A 20,149-nucleotide genomic window follows, 5' to 3' on the forward strand; every position below is an offset into this window, starting at 1 on the left:
CTGCCCTGCCCTGGCGCAAGGGCGCTGGGGGTGGCTTTGCCTGGCAGCGTAAATCCAGAACAGGGGGTGCAAAGGGGCTTTACCTGGCGGTGTAAAACTGGAAAGGCTCTGGAGAGGGGACGCGGGGACCGCCGGAGAGCAGGACCTGCCCTCCCCGGCCCCCCCCGGGCAGACTTCGCAGCAGGAGCGGGGCAGAGCCCCCCCCCCCCCCCCCCCACTCCCCGCAGCCCCTCGGGATTTGCACCGCGGGAGCTGCCGTGGGGCAGGGAACGGGCCCGCTGCCCCCCGGCGCAGTTCCCGCGGGGATTTTCCAGGCGTGGGTGAAACGCCACCACGGGGCTCCCCCCGCTTCGTCCCGCCGCTCGCCCCAGCCTGACCCCAATAAATAAGTGATGGCCCCAGCCAGGGGGGCACGCCGGTGTCCCCGCCGCCCGCCAGCCCCCCCAGCATCGGCCGGCGGTGCCCCCTCCCCGAAGGGGCGCTGGGGACCCCCCTGCCGCCGTCCCTCCCTCCCCCCCCGCCCCGTGCCCTCCTCACCTGTCCCCATGGTGCCACCCGCGAAAGAGACACCCGGCAGCGCGGGGGGGACGGAGAGGCCCGGGGGGGGCAGCGCCGCCTCCCGCCCCCCCGCCCGCGGGGATTGGCTGCCCCTGCGGGACCGGCGCGGCCATCGGGCGCGGGAGCTGTCAATCAAGAGCGGCCAGGCCAGCCTTGCAGCTGGCGGGGGGAGCCCTGCGTGCGCCCCCCCCCACGGGCACGGCGTGGCGGGGCGCGGGCTGCGGTGCCCCCCCGAGCGCCGCCCTGGGCGCGGAGCATCCCGGGGGCACACAGGGGAAACTGAGGCACGGCCAGGGCGGGGCGGCTGCCGTCGTCCCCCGCTCACTCCCGCGACGCCGGCCGCTGTCCCCCCGCGTCCCCCTCCCCGGGGGGGCGCCGCCGCCGCCCCGGGCTGCCCGTGACCCCCCGGCGGGGCCCGGCGCCGGCGCGAACCCGACACCGCGGCGGTTTCAGGTGATGCGGGGCGGCCGGGGGGGCCGCGGGGGGGCCGCGGCGGGGCGGCGGGGGCGGGGGCGGGGGCGTCCCCCCCCTCCCACCGGGGCGGGGCCCGCGCTGGGCACCGTGCGTGGGGGGAGCGCCGGGGTGAGGGGCTGGGGGGGCACGGCCGGTGTGGGGACGCGCACACGCACCCACACGCACATACACCCCATGCACCCACACGCCCACGGCATGCCTGGTTGTACCCCTGCGCACGCACACGCGTGCGAGCCCAGCCGTGCCGCCTGTGCTCACAGACGCCCACGCAGCGCCGCTCTGCGCGCCCAGCGCTGCACACGCGTGTACGCGGCCCCGCCCGCGCGCAGGCACGGCCCCGCCCGCACGCACCCACCCCGCGCGCCAGCAGGCGCCCGCCGCTGCGGGGGCGCTGCCCTGCACGCGCTCGCACGCGGCTGCCGTGCCACGCGTGAACACCAACGCGGCACGCGCGAGCACAGCGTGAACAGCGCACACGCGCGCGGCGCACAGGCACCAAAGCCCGCGTGAGCCCGCGGAGACACACGGCGGAAACGCGCTGCCACGCGCAGAAACGCGCACGCGAACACCCACGTGAAAACGCACGCGAGCACCCGAGCGAGCGGAAGCCGACGCGAGCGCACACGCACGGACGCAGACACGCACGTGAGCGCACGGGCGCGCGCCCGCGTGAGCGCCCGCGGGCACACCCACGTGAGCACGCGCGCCCACGCGCGACTGCTCCCGCGCACCCTCGCGCGCACCCACGCGCAGTCGGGGGTCGGGGGGGGGTGGGGGGGGGTGGGGGAACAGACGCCGCGTGCGGCTTGGCACGTACCGCCCCCCCCCCGCAGCCGGCCCGGTCCCGCGTGGCCCCCGCCGCCCCCCGCGCGGCGCCGCCCGGCTCCCCCCCTCCCCCCGCCCCGCGCGGGGCCGCCCCCCCCGTGACGAGGCCGCACGTCAGCGCGCCGGGCGGGAGCGGGGCGGCGGCGGCGCGGGCACGGCGGGCGCTGCCCGGGAAGCCGTGAGTGCGGGGGGGCGGCCCTGGCCCGGGCCCGTACGGGGGGGGGGCCACGCGTGGGGGGAGGGATGCTCGGCCCGGGGAGGAGGGGAGCGGAGCCCCGCTTCTCGCGGGGAGGGGCGGGCGTGGGAACGGGGCCGTGCCCTGTGTTTCGGTGCCTGCCCGGGGCGGTATTGCTCCTTCCCGTGCCCTTCCTTGCCCCCCCCGCCGTGACCGGCAGCAGCGCTAATCCCGAGGCAGCGGGTCCCCGCCCCCCACCCGTGGCCGGGGCGCCCTGCTGGGGTGGGGGGTCCCTAAGTGTGCTGGTGGCTGGTGTAAGCCAGGTGGGGGGGTCCCCACTGACAGGTTGCAGGGTGAGGGGGTGTGGCGGTGGGGTCACCCCACCCGCCAGCTGCCCCGTCTGCTGGGTGGGCTCGGGGGTCCCCGCTCAGCTCCACTGCAAAGGGGCTCCCTGTGCCCCACCCGTGCCCGCCCCAGGCTGGGGGAGCGGCAGAGCTGGGGACACACGGGCACCTCATCCCACTGACCCCCCCCCCCCGCAGAAGATGCCACCGTCCCTCCCTGCCACCATCAACATCCGGGAGCCCCGCTGGGACCAGAGCACCTTCCAGGGCCGGGCCAAGCACTTCTTCATGGTGACCGACCCCCGAAACCTGCTGCTCTCGGGGGCCACGCTGGAGGAGGCCCGCCGGGTGGTGGAGGACTACAGGTACCCGGGGGGCAGGCGTCCCCCCAGCACCGCTCCCGGGCAGGATACGGCCTCAGGGCCATCCCCAGGGGTGGGAACGGGAGCGGTGCTGCCCCCTCGGCGGCCAAAGCCAGCCCCCCCAAATTGCCTCGCTGGTCCCTAAGGCATCTCCCAGCTGCCCCACGTGGGGTGGGGGACCAGGTAGGGCACGGGTGCTGGCAGAGGGTCTCCCAATGGGTGCTACCCTTACCTGGCAGGGCGGGCACGGTACCCCCGGGGCTGACGGAGGACCAGCTTTGGCGGGCGAAGTACATCTACGACTCGGCTTTCCACCCCGACACGGGCGAGAAGATGCTCCTCGTGGGGCGCATGTCTGCCCAGGTCCCCATGAACATGACCATCACCGGCTGCATGTTGACCTTCTACAGGTACCTGTCCCCTCCTCACCCCCGGGCCAGGAGGGTGGAGGGGGGAGCACGCTCCTGGCCCTGGGGTGAGGAGGGGACACGTGTCCCGTGCCCTGCAGCGCACCTGTGCCGTAGGAGCGCGGGTGGCATCCCCCAGTGCCACCAGTGCCCTCCTCTCTCGGGTAGGACCACGCCGGCCGTGCTGTTCTGGCAGTGGGTCAACCAGTCCTTCAACGCCATCGTCAACTACACCAACCGCAGCGGGGACGCACCCATCACCCCCAGGTAAGCGTCCCTCTGACCAAGTCCTTGGGGCACCACGTGCCGGGGGGGTCCTTGAATAGCTTCTTGAATAGCAGGGGGCTGTGAGATGGGACGATGGGGACTCGGCGCAGCCAGAGGTGGACACCAGTGGGGCTGTCAGGGTTAGTGGTAGAGCTGGGAGAGGAACCCAGGTGTCCTGGTGCTATTGAAGGGCTTGCTCTCCCCTCCTTTGGGAAGGTGGTGGGATGGGGGGACCCTGGCTTACCGGTGTCACCTCCTGCTCTTACAGCCAGCTGGGGACAGCCTATGTGAGCGCAACCACAGGGGCGGTTGTCACAGCGCTGGGGCTCAAATCTCTCACCAAGGTAAGGTGGCCCTTGGCCATCACTGGCCGGGGCACCTGGACCCTCCCCGTGGGGTCTCCCTGAGCTCTGAGCTGAGCAGGGGATTCACCCCATCACCTGGGGCAGGGAAGAAAATGGAGGGAAGGGATTTCCTGGGGGCAGCCACTCTCCCCAGCGATGGCTCCGGAGATGGCCTGTCCCTCCAGCCCCACTCCATCCCCAGGTGGGTCTCTCCAGGCTTCTTTCACCCCTTGGCCTCCCTCCAGGGCTGGGAGGGGATGTGCGACCCCCCAGACCCCCTGAGCTGTGCAGCTTTCACTGTCTGCGAGTTGCAGGGGAGGAGGGAACAGTTGTTCCCCATGGGGCTGGGACTCACCAGCGTCTTGCAGGGGGACGGTGGCAGATCTGGGGACAGCCAGCTCTGCCCCCAGACCCTCTGTGTGACGTGCTCCCTGCTTGCCCCCCCAGCACCTGCCAGCCATCATCGGCCGGTACGTGCCTTTTGCGGCCGTGGCTGCTGCCAACTGCATCAACATCCCGCTGATGAGGCAGAGGTGAGCCCTTGGGCTGGGACGGGGTGCTCGGGCTCGCATTGGGGTTCACCAGGCACTGGTAGGGGATGTGAGGAGCAGTGCCCTGGGCTTGCAGGGGACTTCCTTCCTGGCCCTGCTGGCATCCCTTACCCTGGGGGGTTGGTTTGAGGGTACAAGCACCCAGCTGCATCCCAAGCGGTTATCGGTTAAGCCAGCTGTGAACTCCCCATCCCCATCCAGCCCTGCTGAGGACCCCCCCAGTGTGAATGTGGGTCCAGCTGAGACCCCCCCGACTTATTACGCAGACAGTGGATGGGGAATACAGGATACCAATCTCCCCTGGAGACGTGCCTCTGTGCTGTGTCCCTGTCCTGTCCCTTGATCCCCCAACCCGTGTGTCCTGGGGCCCCCTCACCCCCGCTGTTCCTGCAGAGAGCTCAAGCTGGGGATCCCCGTCACGGATGAGAATGGAAACCGCCTGGGCGAGTCCACGGCCGCAGCCCAGAAGGCCATTTTCCAGGTGGTGGTGTCCCGCATTGGCATGGCAGCCCCGGCCATGGGTGAGTGTCCCCTCCTCCACCTGTGTCTGGGGGCTGCAGCCGGTCGGTCCCTGGCAGCATGGGACGGGGTCCTATGGCTGGCGGGGGGCTGTGAGCACTGGGGACTCATCTCCTTCCCCTCTCCCCCAGCCATCCCCCCTGTGATCATGAACGCGCTGGAGAAGAGAGCTTTCCTGAAGGTACTGGTGGTCCTGGGAATGGGATGGTGGGCAGGGGGACACCCCCTTAGCTTGTCACAGTGCTGGCACCCCTCGGGGCTGGCACCCCATTGGGGAACAGACACCTTCCCGCCCCCTCTGCCCCACTGACGTGCAGCCTCTCCCTGTCCCTGGCAGCGGTACCCGTACCTGAATGCTCCGCTGCAGGTCGGCCTGGTGGGACTCTGGTAAGTCACCCTCCACCGATGGGCATTGCTGCCCCGGGCGCAGACCGAGCCCAGGTATGGGGTCAGTGCTGCTGGGGGGTCTGCTTGGCAGGGGGGGCGAGAGCCACCCCAGAGCTCCTTGGGGGGATGCCGGAGCTTGGCTGGGCTGGTGCACCCCCACGCAGGTGGGATGCGATATAAGGTCCTGGGGCCGGGAGCTATTTTGCTCCATCTTGATGTCTCTCAAGCCTGCCATGGGCTCCTGCTCAGCATTGCATTCCCCCACACTGATGGGGACAAGCTCTGCCCCACTTCAGGAGCTGAATGCAGGGTCTGGAGTTTGGAGAGGGCATCCTTACCCCTTTCCTGGCTGAGCACCCAGCACGGCTCTGGGCTGCCTCCTTGCTGCTCTTGGGTCAGGCCGTGGGTGGGAACAGGTGATTTATGCAGCCCAGCTTCTCCTCTCCCTGTCTTTCCCTTGCAGCTTGGTGTTCGCGACCCCACTGTGCTGCGCACTCTTCCCGCAGAAGAGGTAAGGACGGGCACCTTGCCTGCGTGTGTGGCTCCCGTGGGGCAAGGCATGGGGTGCAGGCGGGGTCTGCGTGGGCTCTTTGTTGTGCTCTCTGACTCCCAGAAGATGCTTTTGCTCCTTTGAGCAATCGGAGGCTTGAAACTGTGTGCACACACATGTCCCTGTGCACACGCAGCGGTGCAGACCCAAAGGTCTGTGCTGCACCATGGGGACGTGGTCCCCATGGAGTGCAGGTGGGGAAGGGGTGGCAGCAGGTGGTTTCCCAACCCAAGGCCACCAGTGGGTATCCCCCCTCCATCTTCTGAATCTGTGTCCCTTCGGCAGCTCGATGCCCGTGAGCCGCCTGGAGCCTGAAGTCCAAGCTCGGATCCGGGAGAAAGACCCGCGGCTGGAGACCGTCTACTTCAACAAAGGGCTCTGAACGGGGCGCCCGGGGCGGCTGAGACGCGTGCCGCAGAGCCGCCGCGCCAGCACACTGCTGAGCTTCGCCCCTCGGATCCCTTTGGGGCCGCCGCCGCTTTCCCTTGGCCGTCGCGTGTCCGTAGGTCCCAGGTGCTCAGCCCTGCCTCCCGGGATGCCCGCAGCCGCGCAGCACCTCACTGCGCCGATCCCTCTCCCCACGCCTGGGCTCAGCCCCGCTCTGGGGGCCTCCTGGCTGGCACCCCCGTGCACGTCTCCCGTGCTCACCCTGCGTGTAGTGCCTGCAGTGCACGGGGGAGCGTGGGCAGCGGCACCAGGGACTTTGCGAGCGGGGATATGGGGTGGGGAAGAAAATGGTGCTCCCCCAGCTTTAGGAGGCAGCAGACAATCACGGCGATTGAGGGTTGAACCCCTCTGTGCTGAGCCCCCACTCTCATCCCCCATGGTGGGGGGCACCTGCGTTCCCCAGCAGTTCAGTGGCTGGCCCCTGGGGATGGCAGGGTGGCTTCTGGAGAGGAAAGCTTCCCCCCAAAAAAACCAGGGGTGAGTGATTTCAAGTGCACACAGTGGCTCGAACCCCAGGGGGGTGCTCTCCCAGCCCAGGCGTGCGCTCTCAGCTTACCCTCTGCTCTCCTTTGGGCTGCTCCGGGGATTTAATCTGGCTTTCAGCTCCTTCCATCCCCAGAGCAAATGGCGCATTTTAATCCCAGCAGAGAGTCCCCCTTTTTATTCTCATTTATAATGCCATCTCTGTTCAGGGCTGGGCTCCCCTCGAGGGGTCACTCTACCCCATCCTGGAGTCCTTGCTTTCAGGTGGACCTTCTCAAATAGCTTTAAGTGCACCGTGGTTTCCTCTAGTTATTTTTTATATACATATAATGTACCTATATATACCAAATAATAAAGGCAGGTTGTTTATACAAAACCGAAAGCAAAGAGAAGCATGTTGCTTGCCAGTTTGTATACTTTGGGAAGGGACTGCCATCAGGGTGAGGATGGGAGCAGGAGGGATGGGCAGGTTGGCTGCTGGGGTGCCCCTGTGCCCCCCCAGGGCCGGGCTCTGCTCCCCGTTTTCCAGCCTGCTGCCTTTGCAGAAGCGCCGGCTGGCTTGGCGTGTGGGTAAGCTCATCCAGCTGTCAGGAGGGCTTTTTTTAGCACTGAGGGCTTTGCACCTCGCCACCGTGTAGAGGCCTCTGCTAAGCTGCTGCCCTGGATGCCGCTGGTTTGGCGAGACCGGAGCGTCCCCCTGGCTCTGCCCACACTCCCACCCCCTCTCGCAGCCCACTCACAGGACGCTCTGCTGCAATCCCGGTCCCAGGCCTGTGCCTGCCTCTCCAGCGAGGATGTTTTTATCCTGCTTTCTATGCACGGCTATCGGAGAGCACGTCACTGCTGTCATGGGACCCTGGCAAGCCTGCGGGCAGCGGCTGTGTCACCCACAGGCCAGGGCAGTCAGAAGGAGCGATGGATGCCCGTGCGAGGAGAGGAGGGATGCAGGCAATTGCGCTCTGCAGAGCCCCTGCGCTGAGCCGGGACGGAGGAGCGAGAGTCACTGCAAAGCCAAAGATGCAGCAGCTGGTGAGATGAGGGCCAGGCAGCCCAGAGCCGCCCTGTGCCGTAGCTTCCCCGGCGGGCAGGGGCTGGCAGAGGGCGGGCAGGGGGTGCTCCCCCCTGGGGGCAGCCAGGAGGACACCTGCACCCAGCACCCACGCAGGGTGGGGGAGCGGATTGGGACAGGCGCATCGGGGATCTGTCCCCCTCCTTCTGCTGGCCCCGGCATATTGCAAATATCTCCCCTGAGCCAGCCGTTGGCGGCTTATAAATAATGCAGCCCCTCGCCGCGCAATAAGGGCTTGTCAGTAGCTATTCTGCTCTCATAAATTAAAGATGAAAAGGTACAAGGCTCTTGCCAGAAAAATGAAGACAAATTTTTAATAGCTTGCCAAGACACAGGGAGATGGAGCGCTCGGGAAAAATGAATTACGTTTTTATTATGTGTTTTATTGTGGTGTAATTGAACGGGATTAGCTGAGAATACAATATATTTCCAGAGCAGTGCAAAGAAAACAAAAATAATGATGACACCTGCCCCCCCCCCCCCCCCGCTGCCGCACCACCAGTCTGTGCGGGGACACTGTCCGTGTGTGCACCGGCTGGGAGCGGGCCCTGAGCTGCCGGCGGCTGCGAGAGGCAGAGATGGGGATGGGAAGGACATTGGGGGGTACAGCAGACTGGAGACACAGGGGCTCGGGGTGGCTGGGTCTGGCCAATTGGCCGGGCAGGGTCTGGGCTCACTCCAGGAGCCCCCAGAGCTGTGGGGCTGGGGTGCAGGGGAGGGTGGCACAGCAGCGCATTGTTGCAGAGTCTCTGGGTGGCTCTCACCTGTCCCCACGTCCCCAGGTGGTTTCATGCCACCCCTGAGACCCCCTTTGGCCTACCCATACAAGCTGGCACTGCTCGGCTGAAACCTGACAAACTCAGCTCTGGTGGGGAGCAGGTTAGGGGTGCTGCCCTGCAAACCAGCCACGCCGGCTGTTCTCTCCCGGAGCTGGGAGCACTGCTGAGAGCCCACACACTCGGTCACTTCACTGGGCTAGGGGCGACCTGGCCCCATGGGTCCCCTGGTTGGGGGGGAGAGAAAGATCACCCCCCAGCTGATGAGTTTTAGGGAGCTGACAAGCTCGAAGGCGACACTGCTGCATCTGCGGGGGAGCCCAGGATGCAGCAGTGGATGGGGGGGAGCCAGCTCATCCCAGAGGTCACAGGCCAGTCCCCAAAATGCAGCAGCTGGGTGTCCCCAGGGGTGCTGGGCGGCGCTGGGCCGGGGACATCGATTGGTCCCTAGCATTTTTAATGAGCTGCCCGACCGCAAGCTTTAACCTTGCCCATAATGAGGGCGAGCGGCAGCAATTCCTACCGCCACAGCCGGCTCCCCCAGCCTTAATGAGCTAATCAATACTTGTTCTCAGCTTAATTTCCAGCTAATTGCTCTTTAATGACGCCTGGAAATGGGCAGCCTCTTGCAGGGAGGGTGGGCAGGCTCCCCCTCCCCAGTACCCGTCCCCGGTGGCAGGGGGTGCCGGGGCGTTGGCAGTGGGTCACCTTCCCTGGCTGCGCCCCGGCGCTGCTGGAGGCTGGGGAAAGGGAGGGTGGCAAAGGGGACAGCGGGCACGGGGCACCGTGCCACCGAGCTGGCAGCACCCTCTGGAGCACCCACCCTGACTGGGGGGCTGTGCAGCCCCGTGCACCCAGGACAGGCTGAGCAACGGGTCCCCGCACCCCAGGAGAGTCCCGAAGCCCCTCAGGATGCTACGTTGTGGTGGGGGTCCCCGGGGTGGGCTCATGTGGGGGGCTTTTTTTTGGGGTGCAGGGAGATGGGGGGGTAGAACTGAGGTGGCCATGCATTGCTCCAGGATCTGCAGGCCCCAGGGACAGGGACAGTGTCACGGCAAGGGGACGGGGCGAGGCCAGCAGTGCCCTGGAGGTGGCAGCAGAGACCCCGCTGCCTGCACCGCTGCCTGCACCGCCTGCCTGCACCGCTGCCTGCACCGCTGCCTGCACCGCCTGCCCAGGCACCCCTCTGCCCCTCTTTGCCGGGTCGGCCCCTCGGGCGGTGCGGGAGGCAGGGAGATTTTGGGGGGGGTCCTGTTTGCTGCGGAGTCAGGGGTGCGGGGGGAGCCTGGCATGTCGCGGGGCGGTGGGAACCGCGCTAAGCCGGCCCCGAGGTGTCAAAGTTGGCATGGCCGTGCCAGCCGGGGGGGCCGGGCGGTGGGCAGAGGGGGGGCGTCCCCGGGAATGCAACCCCTCCTCGCCCGTTTGGCTCCTGGCCCCGGGTTATACGACCTGCTCTTGGATAGGGCTGATGGAAAAACCCCGGCGAAAGCGGGGGGATTCCTGCCGGGAAGGAGCCGAGCCGCATCCAGCCCTGCCGAGCCGCGGGTCCTGCGGGAGAAGGGGCTCGGCAGCCTCCGGCCGGGGGCACCGCGGCAGCCCGGGGACCGGAGCATCCCTCGCCACCCTGAGGGTGGCCTGAGAGCCCCCCGTCCCTCCTGCTCACAGCTGCAACCGTTTCCCCAAGAATTTGCTGACGAGTTTGTTCTTGGGAGGAATTTGCTCTGGAAAAGCCTGGAGAAACCTGAGCCTGGCTGCTTCCCAGCGCGGGCCCTGCCTGCTCCTGTCCCTCGTCCCCGCGGTGGATCCACAGGACATGGCTGGGACCCCCAAGAGCTGCGTGGCCTTGGGGTGGGCCGGCTGGACCCTGGCTATGTCAGGCTGCTCCGAACGGTAGGAAGCAGAGAGGAGCAGTGGGTTTGAGCCAAAAGGAGGGACATTTGGTTTATTATCGAATGAGACCCCTGCAGCCCCAGGCAGTGTGCCAGCAGCACTCCCTGCCCCAGCATCTCCCGGTGACATTTGCTTCCGCCGTGACATAACCCGTATTCCCGTCCCCACCAGCCCCAATGCCACTCGACAACCCTCCCTGATATGGTGTGCATTGAGTCACTTGGCCCAGGGCTTTTTTTCCAGGGTGGGTTTTATCCTTGGCCTCGACTGCTGGAAGCCCCAGATCCCTGTGGGGTTGTCCAGGAGATCTGCCCAGGGCCGGGGGATGGGTCAGTGAGGGCAGGAGCAGTGGGGCACCCTGGACTGGCCATGAAGGCTCTGCCATCGGGGCACATCCTGATGACAGAGCTCTGGAGGGATGCTCTGGCTGTGGGTCTGTCGGGAGCATCCACAGACTCCTGGCTTCAATGGGACCATCACGGGGGGGGGAAAATGGTGATGGGGAACAATCCACCAGGTAGGGAGGAGGGGGCTCTGATGCTTGAGGCTTGCTGCACCTGCAAAGCCCAATTTCAGGAGCTTCACTGGGCTTCGGGCAAGTGAGGAGAAAGGAGGGATAACCTGCCAGCATGGGCGAAGAGCCAGGAATGTGATTTACCCCAGTGCCAGGCCATGCAGGCAACCACCCTTTTCACCCCAAATCTGCTCCCTGCAACCAGAGCCGCAAGATCCTGGTGCAGCCAGGGGCTGCGCTGATTGAATCAAGGTGTGATTGAGCACAGGTCCTGGTTAAGCACAGGTTAGATCTTCCACCCCTCATTCATAGCTGCTAGTATTTATTAGCACATTCAACAGCCTCATTAAGCAGGAGGTTTAATTACCTGCCAGGTTTCAGCTCTATCTTGTTTAGCTGCACTGCACTGCACTGCACTGATCTGCCCATGGCTTCCAGGTGCTGGGTTGTGTTGCACCACAGCTGGAGCTTTCCCTGCTCCGATCTGTGGCTGGATTTTACCTCTGGCCAGAGGATCTCCATCCAGAGATGTGGCCTCTCCCCACCTCGTGCATGGCAGACGCTGCAGCGATGCTTGGGTGAATCCAGGCACCCAGATGGGGCGAGTGACATGCCAGGCGCCCGGGCCATGGCACGTGGGAGAAGGAGCCAGGGCTGGGGTCCTCGTGTGTGTGGGAAGGACAACAGCATCAGGGCCTATCCCCCTTGCCCCACTGCCAAGGGCAAGAGAAGCAAACAACTAGCAACCATCGCCGGCCCCACTTTTCAGCAGTGCCTGGGATTTAAGCACTGGCTCTGTTTCTGTGCTGGACAGGAGCTGTGTGGGCTGAAAGTGGCATCTGGGGCCAGGCTTGCCCCACCGCTTTGCCCGTTGCGTGGGGCAGGGGCAGGCAAGGGTGCGCTTGGTGCAGGGATGCCCAAATGCGCAGGTGATGCCTCATGCCAAGGTGAGGAAGCGGGCCATGGCGGGGGCAGCCCGGGGGGCTCAGCACCCCTGGCTGGGTCACCTACAGCCCGTCCCTTCTCTGCTCAGGCTGTGAACCGGCTCTGGGGGTGCACGTAGGAAAACCGCAGCCCCCTCCTTGACTTTTTCCCTGCTCCGAAAGCAGCTGCAGCCCCAGCTGCTCGGAAACTCATGGATGCGGGGCCTGAAAACCTGCAGCATGCTGGGACTGTGCTCGATGGGCCGGGTGAGAGGAGCCAGGGAGGGAGACAGCCCTGAGCCAAGGGGCTGGGGGCCGCGGAGGGGGAGCGGGAGGCAAGGCCAAAGGCAGAGCCGGCAGGAAACCCCCCTCTGCGGCAGGGGGACGGAGGGGGGGGTTTGGCCGGCAAAGGTGGATTTAGGGGGGCTGAAGCCTGGCATATTTTCCATCGTCAACCACGGCTGGATTCGCAACGTGACTGAGTGAAAGCCCCGGAGCCCGGAACGAATTTGCAGGAGGGTGTTGGAAAGCAAAAGCAGATTTTTGCAGCGTGGTGAAGGAAACCAGATCCTCCGAGGGGTCCTGCAACGGCTTTGCTTCGCCTGAGCTTCACTGGGGAAGCAAATCCCACACATTCCTTGCCTGGAGGAGGGGAGCGGGCTGTGGGATCCCCCCGGCACAGCAGCAAGAGCAAGATGCAAATGCAGGGTCTGTTTGTGCTGCAAAGGCACACCGTGTCCCTTGCTCCTCGGAGCCAGGGAAACTGAGGCAGGGAGCGGTGAGGCAGCTTGCTGGACGGCTCTGGAGCTCCAGCCTCGTGCACACAGATTTTGCACTGCCATGGCGTTGAGCAGCCCCAACACTGCTCCTGACGGCTCCACTCCAGCCAAGGTAATGCCATTGCTTGCACCCCAATACCCCCTTCATACCTGGCTCCCAGGGTGGGATGAGTACAGACATCCCCCAGGAATTATCCCTCCGTTTAATTACAGCAGCTGCTCAGTGTTTCAGCCCGTGTTCCCACCCAAATTACATGTTGAGAGATGCTTTTGCCCACTTCCCCAGCCATGCCCACCCCTGGCTTTTTCCCTCCCATTCACTTGTCCCCACGGACCCCTGCAAAGTTGATCTTTGCCCCCCACCCCGGTTCCCTCCTGCCCCATGGATGGAGCTGGGCATCAGCACAGGTCCCGATGCACGGCTTGGGATGACCCCAGTGTCGGGGCCTGCGGGGAGGTGTCGGGGGGCCGGAGCGGCACAGCCCCGGGGCCGGGGTGCGGCGGCTGGCGGGACCCCGGCAGGGAAGGGGTGCCGGCCAGCCCGGGTCCCGGTCCAGGGATGGCGGCGGGCCCGGGGAGGGGCGGGGGGACTCACGTTTCGCTGACATCACGGCGGGTGCCGGAGCAGCCGGGGGACAGCAGCAGCCCCGCCGCCACGGCCGCTGCGCACCCGCGCCCGAAACCGCCGCTCCCCGCACCGGCACCTCCGGTAAGTGACGGCTGCCGGCGGGGTGGCCCCCGGGGGACGCCGTGCCCCTTCCCAGGACTCAGCCAGGACCCCCAGCGCCTGCACCCCGGACTTGGGGAGCCAGAGACTAACTTTGCAGTTATCCTCCCCCCCCCCGCCGCTTCCCTGGTCCCCCACATCCATCGGGGGCTGGAGTCTGTACAGACCGAGGTAGGGAGGGCTGGGGGCGGGGGGGCTCCGGCACACGGACCCCCGGCCCCTTTCCACCCCTGGGGGGCTCGGTGGTCTCTGGTAAACAGGTCAAAGCTTCACGGTTTGTTATCCGGGGGGTGCATGTGTGTGTAACCCACCGACCTGGCCATCCCCATCACCCCACCCCAGCTCTGGGCTGTGTTAGCCCCGGAGGGTGGAGGGTCTGCGGGGTGCAGCTGGGGGGGCTGCAGCCTGCCCTTTGGTGCTGTTCCCACAGGAGGGGAGGGGGCAGCTCAGCTGCCTGGGTCCCCTCCCCAGCCCCACTCACTTGCGCTGGGTGGCCCTGGGGCAGGGGACCGTGATTTCACTCCATCTCAGGGAAGGCAGCCAGGGTGTAACTGGGGGCCGGGGCGTGGTTACAAAGAGGTTCAGTTCATCGTCACCCCCTCTGGGGACAGGATCCGAGACCCCACGTGTACCCCCAGCAGAGATGAGAAGTCTGGTACAGATCTGCCTCTCTGCTTACCCGGGGTGGAGCAGTAATGCAGGTTTGGGGTTTGGGGACAGGGACCCTGCTGTGCCAGTACAGGCTGACCACGCTGGGACTGCTGCCACTCTGCTGACTGCCCACTTGTGCGCTGACTTGCCCCGTGCTCAGCCTCAGTTGCCTGTGTGATGACTGAGGGGGTCACAGAGCTTTCTTGGGGGTCTGTTTCTTCCCCTGCTTAGGCAGGTGGTGCCTAAAAAGAGGGGTTACAGCACAGGGAGGGGAGGAGGACAAAGGCAAGCGTGACCTGGAGCATCGTCCTGGCTTGGCTCCTCTTGGCTGGCTGCCTCCAGCATGGAAAGAGCCCCTTGTCTGCAGGATCGGCCACTCCACTGAACTTGTCTGGATGGTGAGGGAGGAAAAAAGGGCTCATGATTCTTGCAAAGCAATGGGGAAAGGAAAAGGGCGCCTGGCTTGAGAGTGGCTTCCTGAGAGGAGCTGAGGAGCAGGGTACAAACCAGCTGAGCCATGACGGTGTAGAACAGCCTGTCCGGCCCCCCACCAGCCCTGTGGCTCCCCAGGCCAGGGGTCAGAGCAGGCTGAACTCTGTCTGCTGGGCTGTCAGAGAAGAAGGATGAAACCTGCTGGGTCTGGGGTCAGCAGCCCCGTCCCACCGGAGGATGCTCAGTGTCTTGGGGCAGGAGCTGGGAGAGCAGGGTGGGAATGACATTGCTGTGGGGCTGGGGGTGAGAGGGGCTGAGATTGACCCTCCCCTGCACATCATGCAGTACTGCAGCTCAGGGCAAGCCAGCTGGGAACCAGAGGGCTGGGAGATGCTCCCTGCACTGGTAACACACGTCCTCCCTCCTCGCAGGCCAGGATGGCTCCTTGGATCTAGCCAGGGAGGCCAGAGCAGTGCTGGAGATCCCTGTCCAAGTGATGCTGGGACCGGGACAGAGGAGCTGCCGCGAGGATGTCTGAAGCCAAGATCCTGAGCTCCTCTTGCCTCGTGCTTTCCTTGCTCTCCTTGCACTGGGCTTCGCTCCAGCTGGGCCAGGCTTTTCCCAGCACCTCTGACTACCTCCAGCGGGGCTGGCAGCGGCTGCTGGAGGAAGGGGAGGGCTGCGCCAAGTGCCGGCCAGAGGAGTGCCCAGCGCCGCGCGGGTGCCTGGCTGGCACGGTGCGGGATGCCTGTGACTGCTGCTGGGAGTGTGCCAACCTGGAGGGACAGATCTGTGACCTGGACAACACCAACCACTTCTACGGCAAGTGCGGGGAGCACCTGGAGTGCCGGCTGGATGCTGGGGACCTGCGGCATGGAGAGGTGCCCGAGCCCCAGTGCGCCTGCCTCTCCCACCTGGCCCTCTGCGGCTCCGACGGCAAAACCTACGCCCAGATCTGCAGGTTCCTGGAGGTCGCCCGTGCCCACCCTGATGCCAACCTCACCGTGGCCCATGAGGGTCCCTGCGAGTCAGGTAGTGCCCCAGGAACAGCTGTGTGGGCAGTGGGATGTAGGTTTGTACCTCTTGGGAAGGGACAAGCAAGGGAGCCTGGTTTAAATATTTCACCTGGTGGCAAACCCACAACATCTGCAGGGATATGGCAGCACCAGAGGCTGGGTACAGGGTACCCACCCTCCGGGGTCCCTCTCCCCCCGTCCCCCCAGCTCTGCTGCTACGGGGCAGCCCCTGCAGATCTGGCACCTGGAGAGGTCTCGGAGTTCCTTTGCCAAGTGGCAGCAGGGTTTATGAGAAGCAGCAAATCATGCTGGAGCAGATGGGGAAGTTCCAGGGAACTGTTAGCAAATTCTTGGCGGCAGTGCTGGACTCACGCTGGCCCGGCGCTCCCGAGAAACACGGCTGCCTCCTGCAAATGAAAACCTGGGTCGTTTTGACTTGGTTGCACGATTTCCATCTCCAGTTTAAAACCTGGGGGGGGGGGGGGGGCAGACAGTGGTGGGGAGATCACGCCCCAGCCTGCCCAGTCCACGTAGGTCGCCCAGTACTGTCACCACAGCCTGAGGGGTGTCAAGGTTGACTTTATTTTCTGTAGATCATCACGTCCTTGAGGTTTTTCCCCCAGGTATATTTGGAGGTGGAGGCCTTCCCTTGACCTCTGGTTCATGCTATGGGCCAGATCCTGGAGCAGGTGTGGGTAGGAAGGGTTGTCCTTACTCCATCCCTTTAGGGAAGGGATGTGGGACCTGGAGGTGTTGGCTCCATACAGCAGCTGGGGACCTGCTGGCTCCCTTAATAGCTGGCACAAGCCCCATGCCAGAGCAGAGGCCTTGTTCGGCTGGAAGCTCATCCATTTCATTCATCCCCACCAACCTCAGGTTGGATGAGTGCCCCTCGGCCTTTCCCCCGCAGGAGGAGCGTGCCCCATTTGCACAGGAGAGCTTCGCTTTGTAGCGTTGCTGTTGCTGAACTGGTCCTGCAGCCCATGTGTCCCTGAGCATCACTTTGCAGATGGGGAAAGCGAGGCCAGGAGGGATGGGGAGGGAGCCCCCAGTCCCCGTTGCAAGGAGGGACCATGTCCTGGGGCAAGGTGAGGGTCTGCCATGGGTGGGAGAGGAGACGGGCATGGGAAGGGGCCCAGCATCTCTACATGAGCCAAATGCTCCCAGCCCAGAGGAGACTAGCTCAGACCAGCCCAGGAGAGCCCATGGGACTTGCCGAGGTTGGGACCTCTTCTGAGCCCACCCTGCTGTCCTGTCCCCCTTCACCAGAGCCCCAGATAACCTCTCCTCCCTACGACACATGGAACATCACCGGGCAGGACGTCATCTTTGGCTGCGAGGTCTTTGCCTACCCCATGGCGTCCATTGAGTGGAGGAAGGACGGCACAGAGATGCTGCTGCCTGGAGATGACCCCCACATCTCTGTCCAGGTGAGCAGTGTGCCTAGGGCATTGGACACGGCTCCAGGGTGACCCAGCCCTTCCCAGAGCTCATGGGCAACCAGACCTGAGGGTGGTCATCCTCTGGGGGTGGCCAAGCCTGGATGCCTGGGGATGAGAATGAGTGACCGGATCCTGAACACCATGAGGACTGGCTGAGCCAGTGCTGGTGTCTCAGTGGTAGGAGCCATCAGCGCAGCTCTCTTCTGCAATTTTCTCTAGTAGTTTTTGAACTTGTGAATATTTTTTAGGACCTGCAGAGTCCTGCAGCAGGCAGTTCCCCACCTCCCTGCCTTTAGTTTGCTCTGCCTGCTGGCTTCACTCGCAGCCCCGCCAGCAGGGCTGGAGGAGAGGACCTCCCGAGGCTCCTTCCAGCCTGGGTCATCCTCTGCTCCCACCAGCAAATGCAGGCAATCCTTGCCTTTTTCTGCCCGCTGCTTTGACCAGGCTCCCCTCCCAGGGCTGGCACGCCCAGGGGTCAGCATCCTTCCTGTGGCCAGCCCCAAATATAGTGCCAAACTGGGCGTACCCAGCTATTAGAGGGTGTGGGCAGAGGCACAGGGGCCGTGCACCACAGCCAGGCACCGGTGGGGTGGAAACTGTGGTGGGATGGATGGGGGGAGCCAGGGGAGCAGTTGGTGCCCAGCACAGTTGTGGGGTGACGTTCTGGTCCCCCTCCATCTTTCTGATCTTCACATCACCCCATACCCTGTCGCAGGGTCCAGCCGAGGACCTACATCCCAAGTAAAGGCTACCCTGCCTGGCTGGAGGAGACTTGGCTGTCCTCCGCCCCCCAGCCACCGCACCATAATAGCAGCCTGCAAACACAGCTGCAGCCCAGCTGGGTCAGGAAAAGGTTATTTCTTGCTGGGGACAAACAGAAAATACCATGGTTGGTACCAGAGCAGTCCTGGGACCTCACTGTGTGCCAAAACAGAGGACTTGGCGCTGCTCTGAGCCATCCTGTGCTGGCTGTGCCCCTCACGAAGCCCCCGGTAGAGTTTGCAGGGTCCCAGTCCTCCTGTGCTGCCAGTCTGCCTGTGCAGCTCGGCTGCTTCTCCCGCCCTGCCTCGTCCCATCCCCAGCTGTGCTGCTTCCCAGCGTGACCCCAAACCCCCAGACCACCCCAGCTGTGTGCCCGCAGCACAGATGTCCCCTTGCTTCAGCCACCCTGCAGAGCACTGACCCTGGCATCCTCCCACCGTTTGGGGACCATGGTTGCACTGGGGGCGCAGCTGGGAGTCTGGGGCACATCTGTGGGGTCCTGCCCAAAACAGGGCTCCCAGGCCCTCCCGGGGGCAAGAAGATGCCCATTCCCACCACTTCCCCTGGATAGCGGGAAAAGGGGGGACCTGCGTCCAGGGGGTCTGCACCTGCTCCCAGGGTGGTAGTTAGGCAGGGGGACAAAGGGTTTCCCTGGGCTTGTATCCCCCTTCCCAACCATCCCAGTCCCACACAGGGCTTTCCTCACCCCAGGGCTAACACAAATCCCTGCCTCTTGCAGTTCAGAGGTGGCCCCCAGAAATATGAAGTGACAGGCTGGCTCCAGATCCAGGGCGTGAGGGTGACGGATGAAGGCACCTACCGCTGCTTTGCCAGGAACAGGGTCGGGGAGGTGGTGGCATTAGCCAGCCTGACCGTCTTCACGCCGGGTGAGCACCGTGTCCTTGTCCCCACGCTCTTATTGGGATGAGGGAGGGGATGTTTGGGCAGGGTGCACTGGTGCGGTGGGAGCTGCCGGTACACAGGGCTGTGCTGGGGATGCCCCAGCAAGCCACCATGCACGGTTTGGCTTTGGTCTTGGTGGGGAAGGGGACAGGACCTGGGGGGTCAATGTCACACTGTCCCTGTGCTGCCGTTTCAGACCAGCTCAACCTGACGGACTTTTCCCTGCCGAAGCCCCACACGACGCCCGAGGACTACGGGGGCAGTGAGGAGGACTATTACTAGCCCAGACGGGACATCTGGCTGCAGAGATCACCTTGCCCATGGTGGCTGTTCCCGGGGGTCGAGGACATCTCTGGAGCAAGCACCCCCAGCCCAAATATCCTTCTCTGGACAGTCCTGGCACAGCAGCCTCTTTTTTGGGGGTGGGGGACAGGGTGACATATCCCTTTGCTGGGAGTGCTCAGGGAGGGGACACTGGCTGGTTGGTGGCACAGCTTTGGGACCAGGGGCAGCTCTGCCTGTGGCAGGGTGGGTCTGTCCTCTGGCACCGAGCGGGGACGCGGTGGCAGGTGGGACGCTGCAGGGACAGCCATGCTGTATGTGACAAGGACTTGGTGCTGGGGGCAGAGGCAGCCTCGCTGGGAGAGGGAGGCCAGGGCAGGGGCATCTCAGCCCTGTGCAAAGCATTTTGGGGAAGTGGGAGTGGAGGGCTGGGACCTGGCTGTGACACCCACTGTGTCACCCCCAGGGCCAATCTGTGTCCCCCAAGGCAGGGACAGCCAGGCTTCTCCCCAGAACCTGGGGAACTTGCTGCCGAAACATTCTTCTTTCCCGGTTTGTTTTTAACTGGAAAAGTAGTGATTTGAGGAAACCAGACACTTGTGGTTTTCAGTGCTGTCTTTGCTCCCCTGGACAACACTGGTCCAACCACCCATGTGGTCAGAAACATTTTGGCCTTTTTCAACCGACTTTGTGTTTTTCCTTCCAAGCAGCTCTTTACTTTGCCATTTCAGTTAATGTTAGTTAAAATATACACGTAGGTCAAAGCTGACACAGACCAAGCGACTGTCCTGTATCCACAAGGATTGTTCTGGGGGTGAGGGAGGGTGCAAATACTATGGATGCTACTTTGTCTGTTGTGGGGGTGCTTGGATTGAGGAGCCCTCCTGCCCATCCTGGTGTTCACAGCTGGTCCTGGCATGGGTCCCGCCCCTCTCACCCTGCATGGGGATTGGGGTCCCCAGCAGACCATCCCCTGTGCGGTGGGGATGCATCAGGCTGGCTCTTTGCACCCCTGTGTCATTTTGGGTCCAATCCTGCCTCTGTCCATCTTCATCCCAGGGTCCTGTGGCCTGTGACACCGGGGTCTCCATGCAGGTGACCATATCCTTGCCATCATGGAGGGGACACAGCAGCTCTGTGCCTGGCTGGGGAAGGACAGGGAAGCTCCTGTTTCCACTGGAAATGCTTCATTTTTAAAGAAAACCCACCTGCCTCCCAGAGCTGGTGATTTAGAGCAAATCGTCATTTTGGGGGAGGGTGGGAAGGAAGCCCAGAGCTGCGCTGTGCTGC

The 20,149-nt window shown here is 64.5% G+C and overlaps 2 protein-coding genes across 2 annotated transcripts; both read left to right on the forward strand.

Moving 5' to 3' along the window:
• Window positions 1-1,227: 1,227 nt before the first annotated feature.
• SFXN3 (sideroflexin 3) lies at window positions 1,228-6,145 on the forward strand. The gene is given in 12 exon segments (XM_075717550.1): window positions 1,228-1,290; window positions 1,292-1,483; window positions 2,575-2,741; window positions 2,978-3,148; window positions 3,314-3,412; window positions 3,681-3,756; window positions 4,204-4,289; window positions 4,701-4,828; window positions 4,958-5,007; window positions 5,164-5,213; window positions 5,677-5,724; window positions 6,049-6,145. Coding segments are annotated over 12 exon segments (1,227 nt in total).
• Window positions 6,146-14,984: 8,839 nt separating this feature from the next.
• Window positions 14,985-18,859, forward strand: KAZALD1 (Kazal type serine peptidase inhibitor domain 1). The gene is made up of 4 exons (XM_009487285.2): window positions 14,985-15,486; window positions 16,740-16,900; window positions 18,414-18,561; window positions 18,774-18,859. Exons 1-4 carry the CDS (start codon window positions 14,985-14,987, stop codon window positions 18,857-18,859), a joined length of 897 nt encoding a protein of 298 aa, XP_009485560.1.
• The last annotated feature ends 1,290 nt before the right edge of the window (window positions 18,860-20,149 follow it).

This window comes from Pelecanus crispus, chromosome 10 (assembly GCF_030463565.1).
Source record: "Pelecanus crispus isolate bPelCri1 chromosome 10, bPelCri1.pri, whole genome shotgun sequence".
Lineage (NCBI taxonomy): Eukaryota > Metazoa > Chordata > Aves > Pelecaniformes > Pelecanidae > Pelecanus > Pelecanus crispus.

What these genes read in the sequence shown, in the direction of transcription:
- KAZALD1 (XM_009487285.2), top strand. Translation starts at nt 14,985, where the DNA reads ATGTCTGAAGCCAAGATCCTGAGCTCCTCTTGCCTCGTGCTTTCCTTG. An exon ending in TGAGGGTCCCTGCGAGTCAG is followed by an intron (nt 15,487 to 16,739) that starts GTAGTGCCCCAG and finishes CCCCTTCACCAG; the next exon opens with AGCCCCAGATAACCTCTCCT. An exon ending in ACCCCCACATCTCTGTCCAG is followed by an intron (nt 16,901 to 18,413) that starts GTGAGCAGTGTG and finishes TGCCTCTTGCAG; the next exon opens with TTCAGAGGTGGCCCCCAGAA.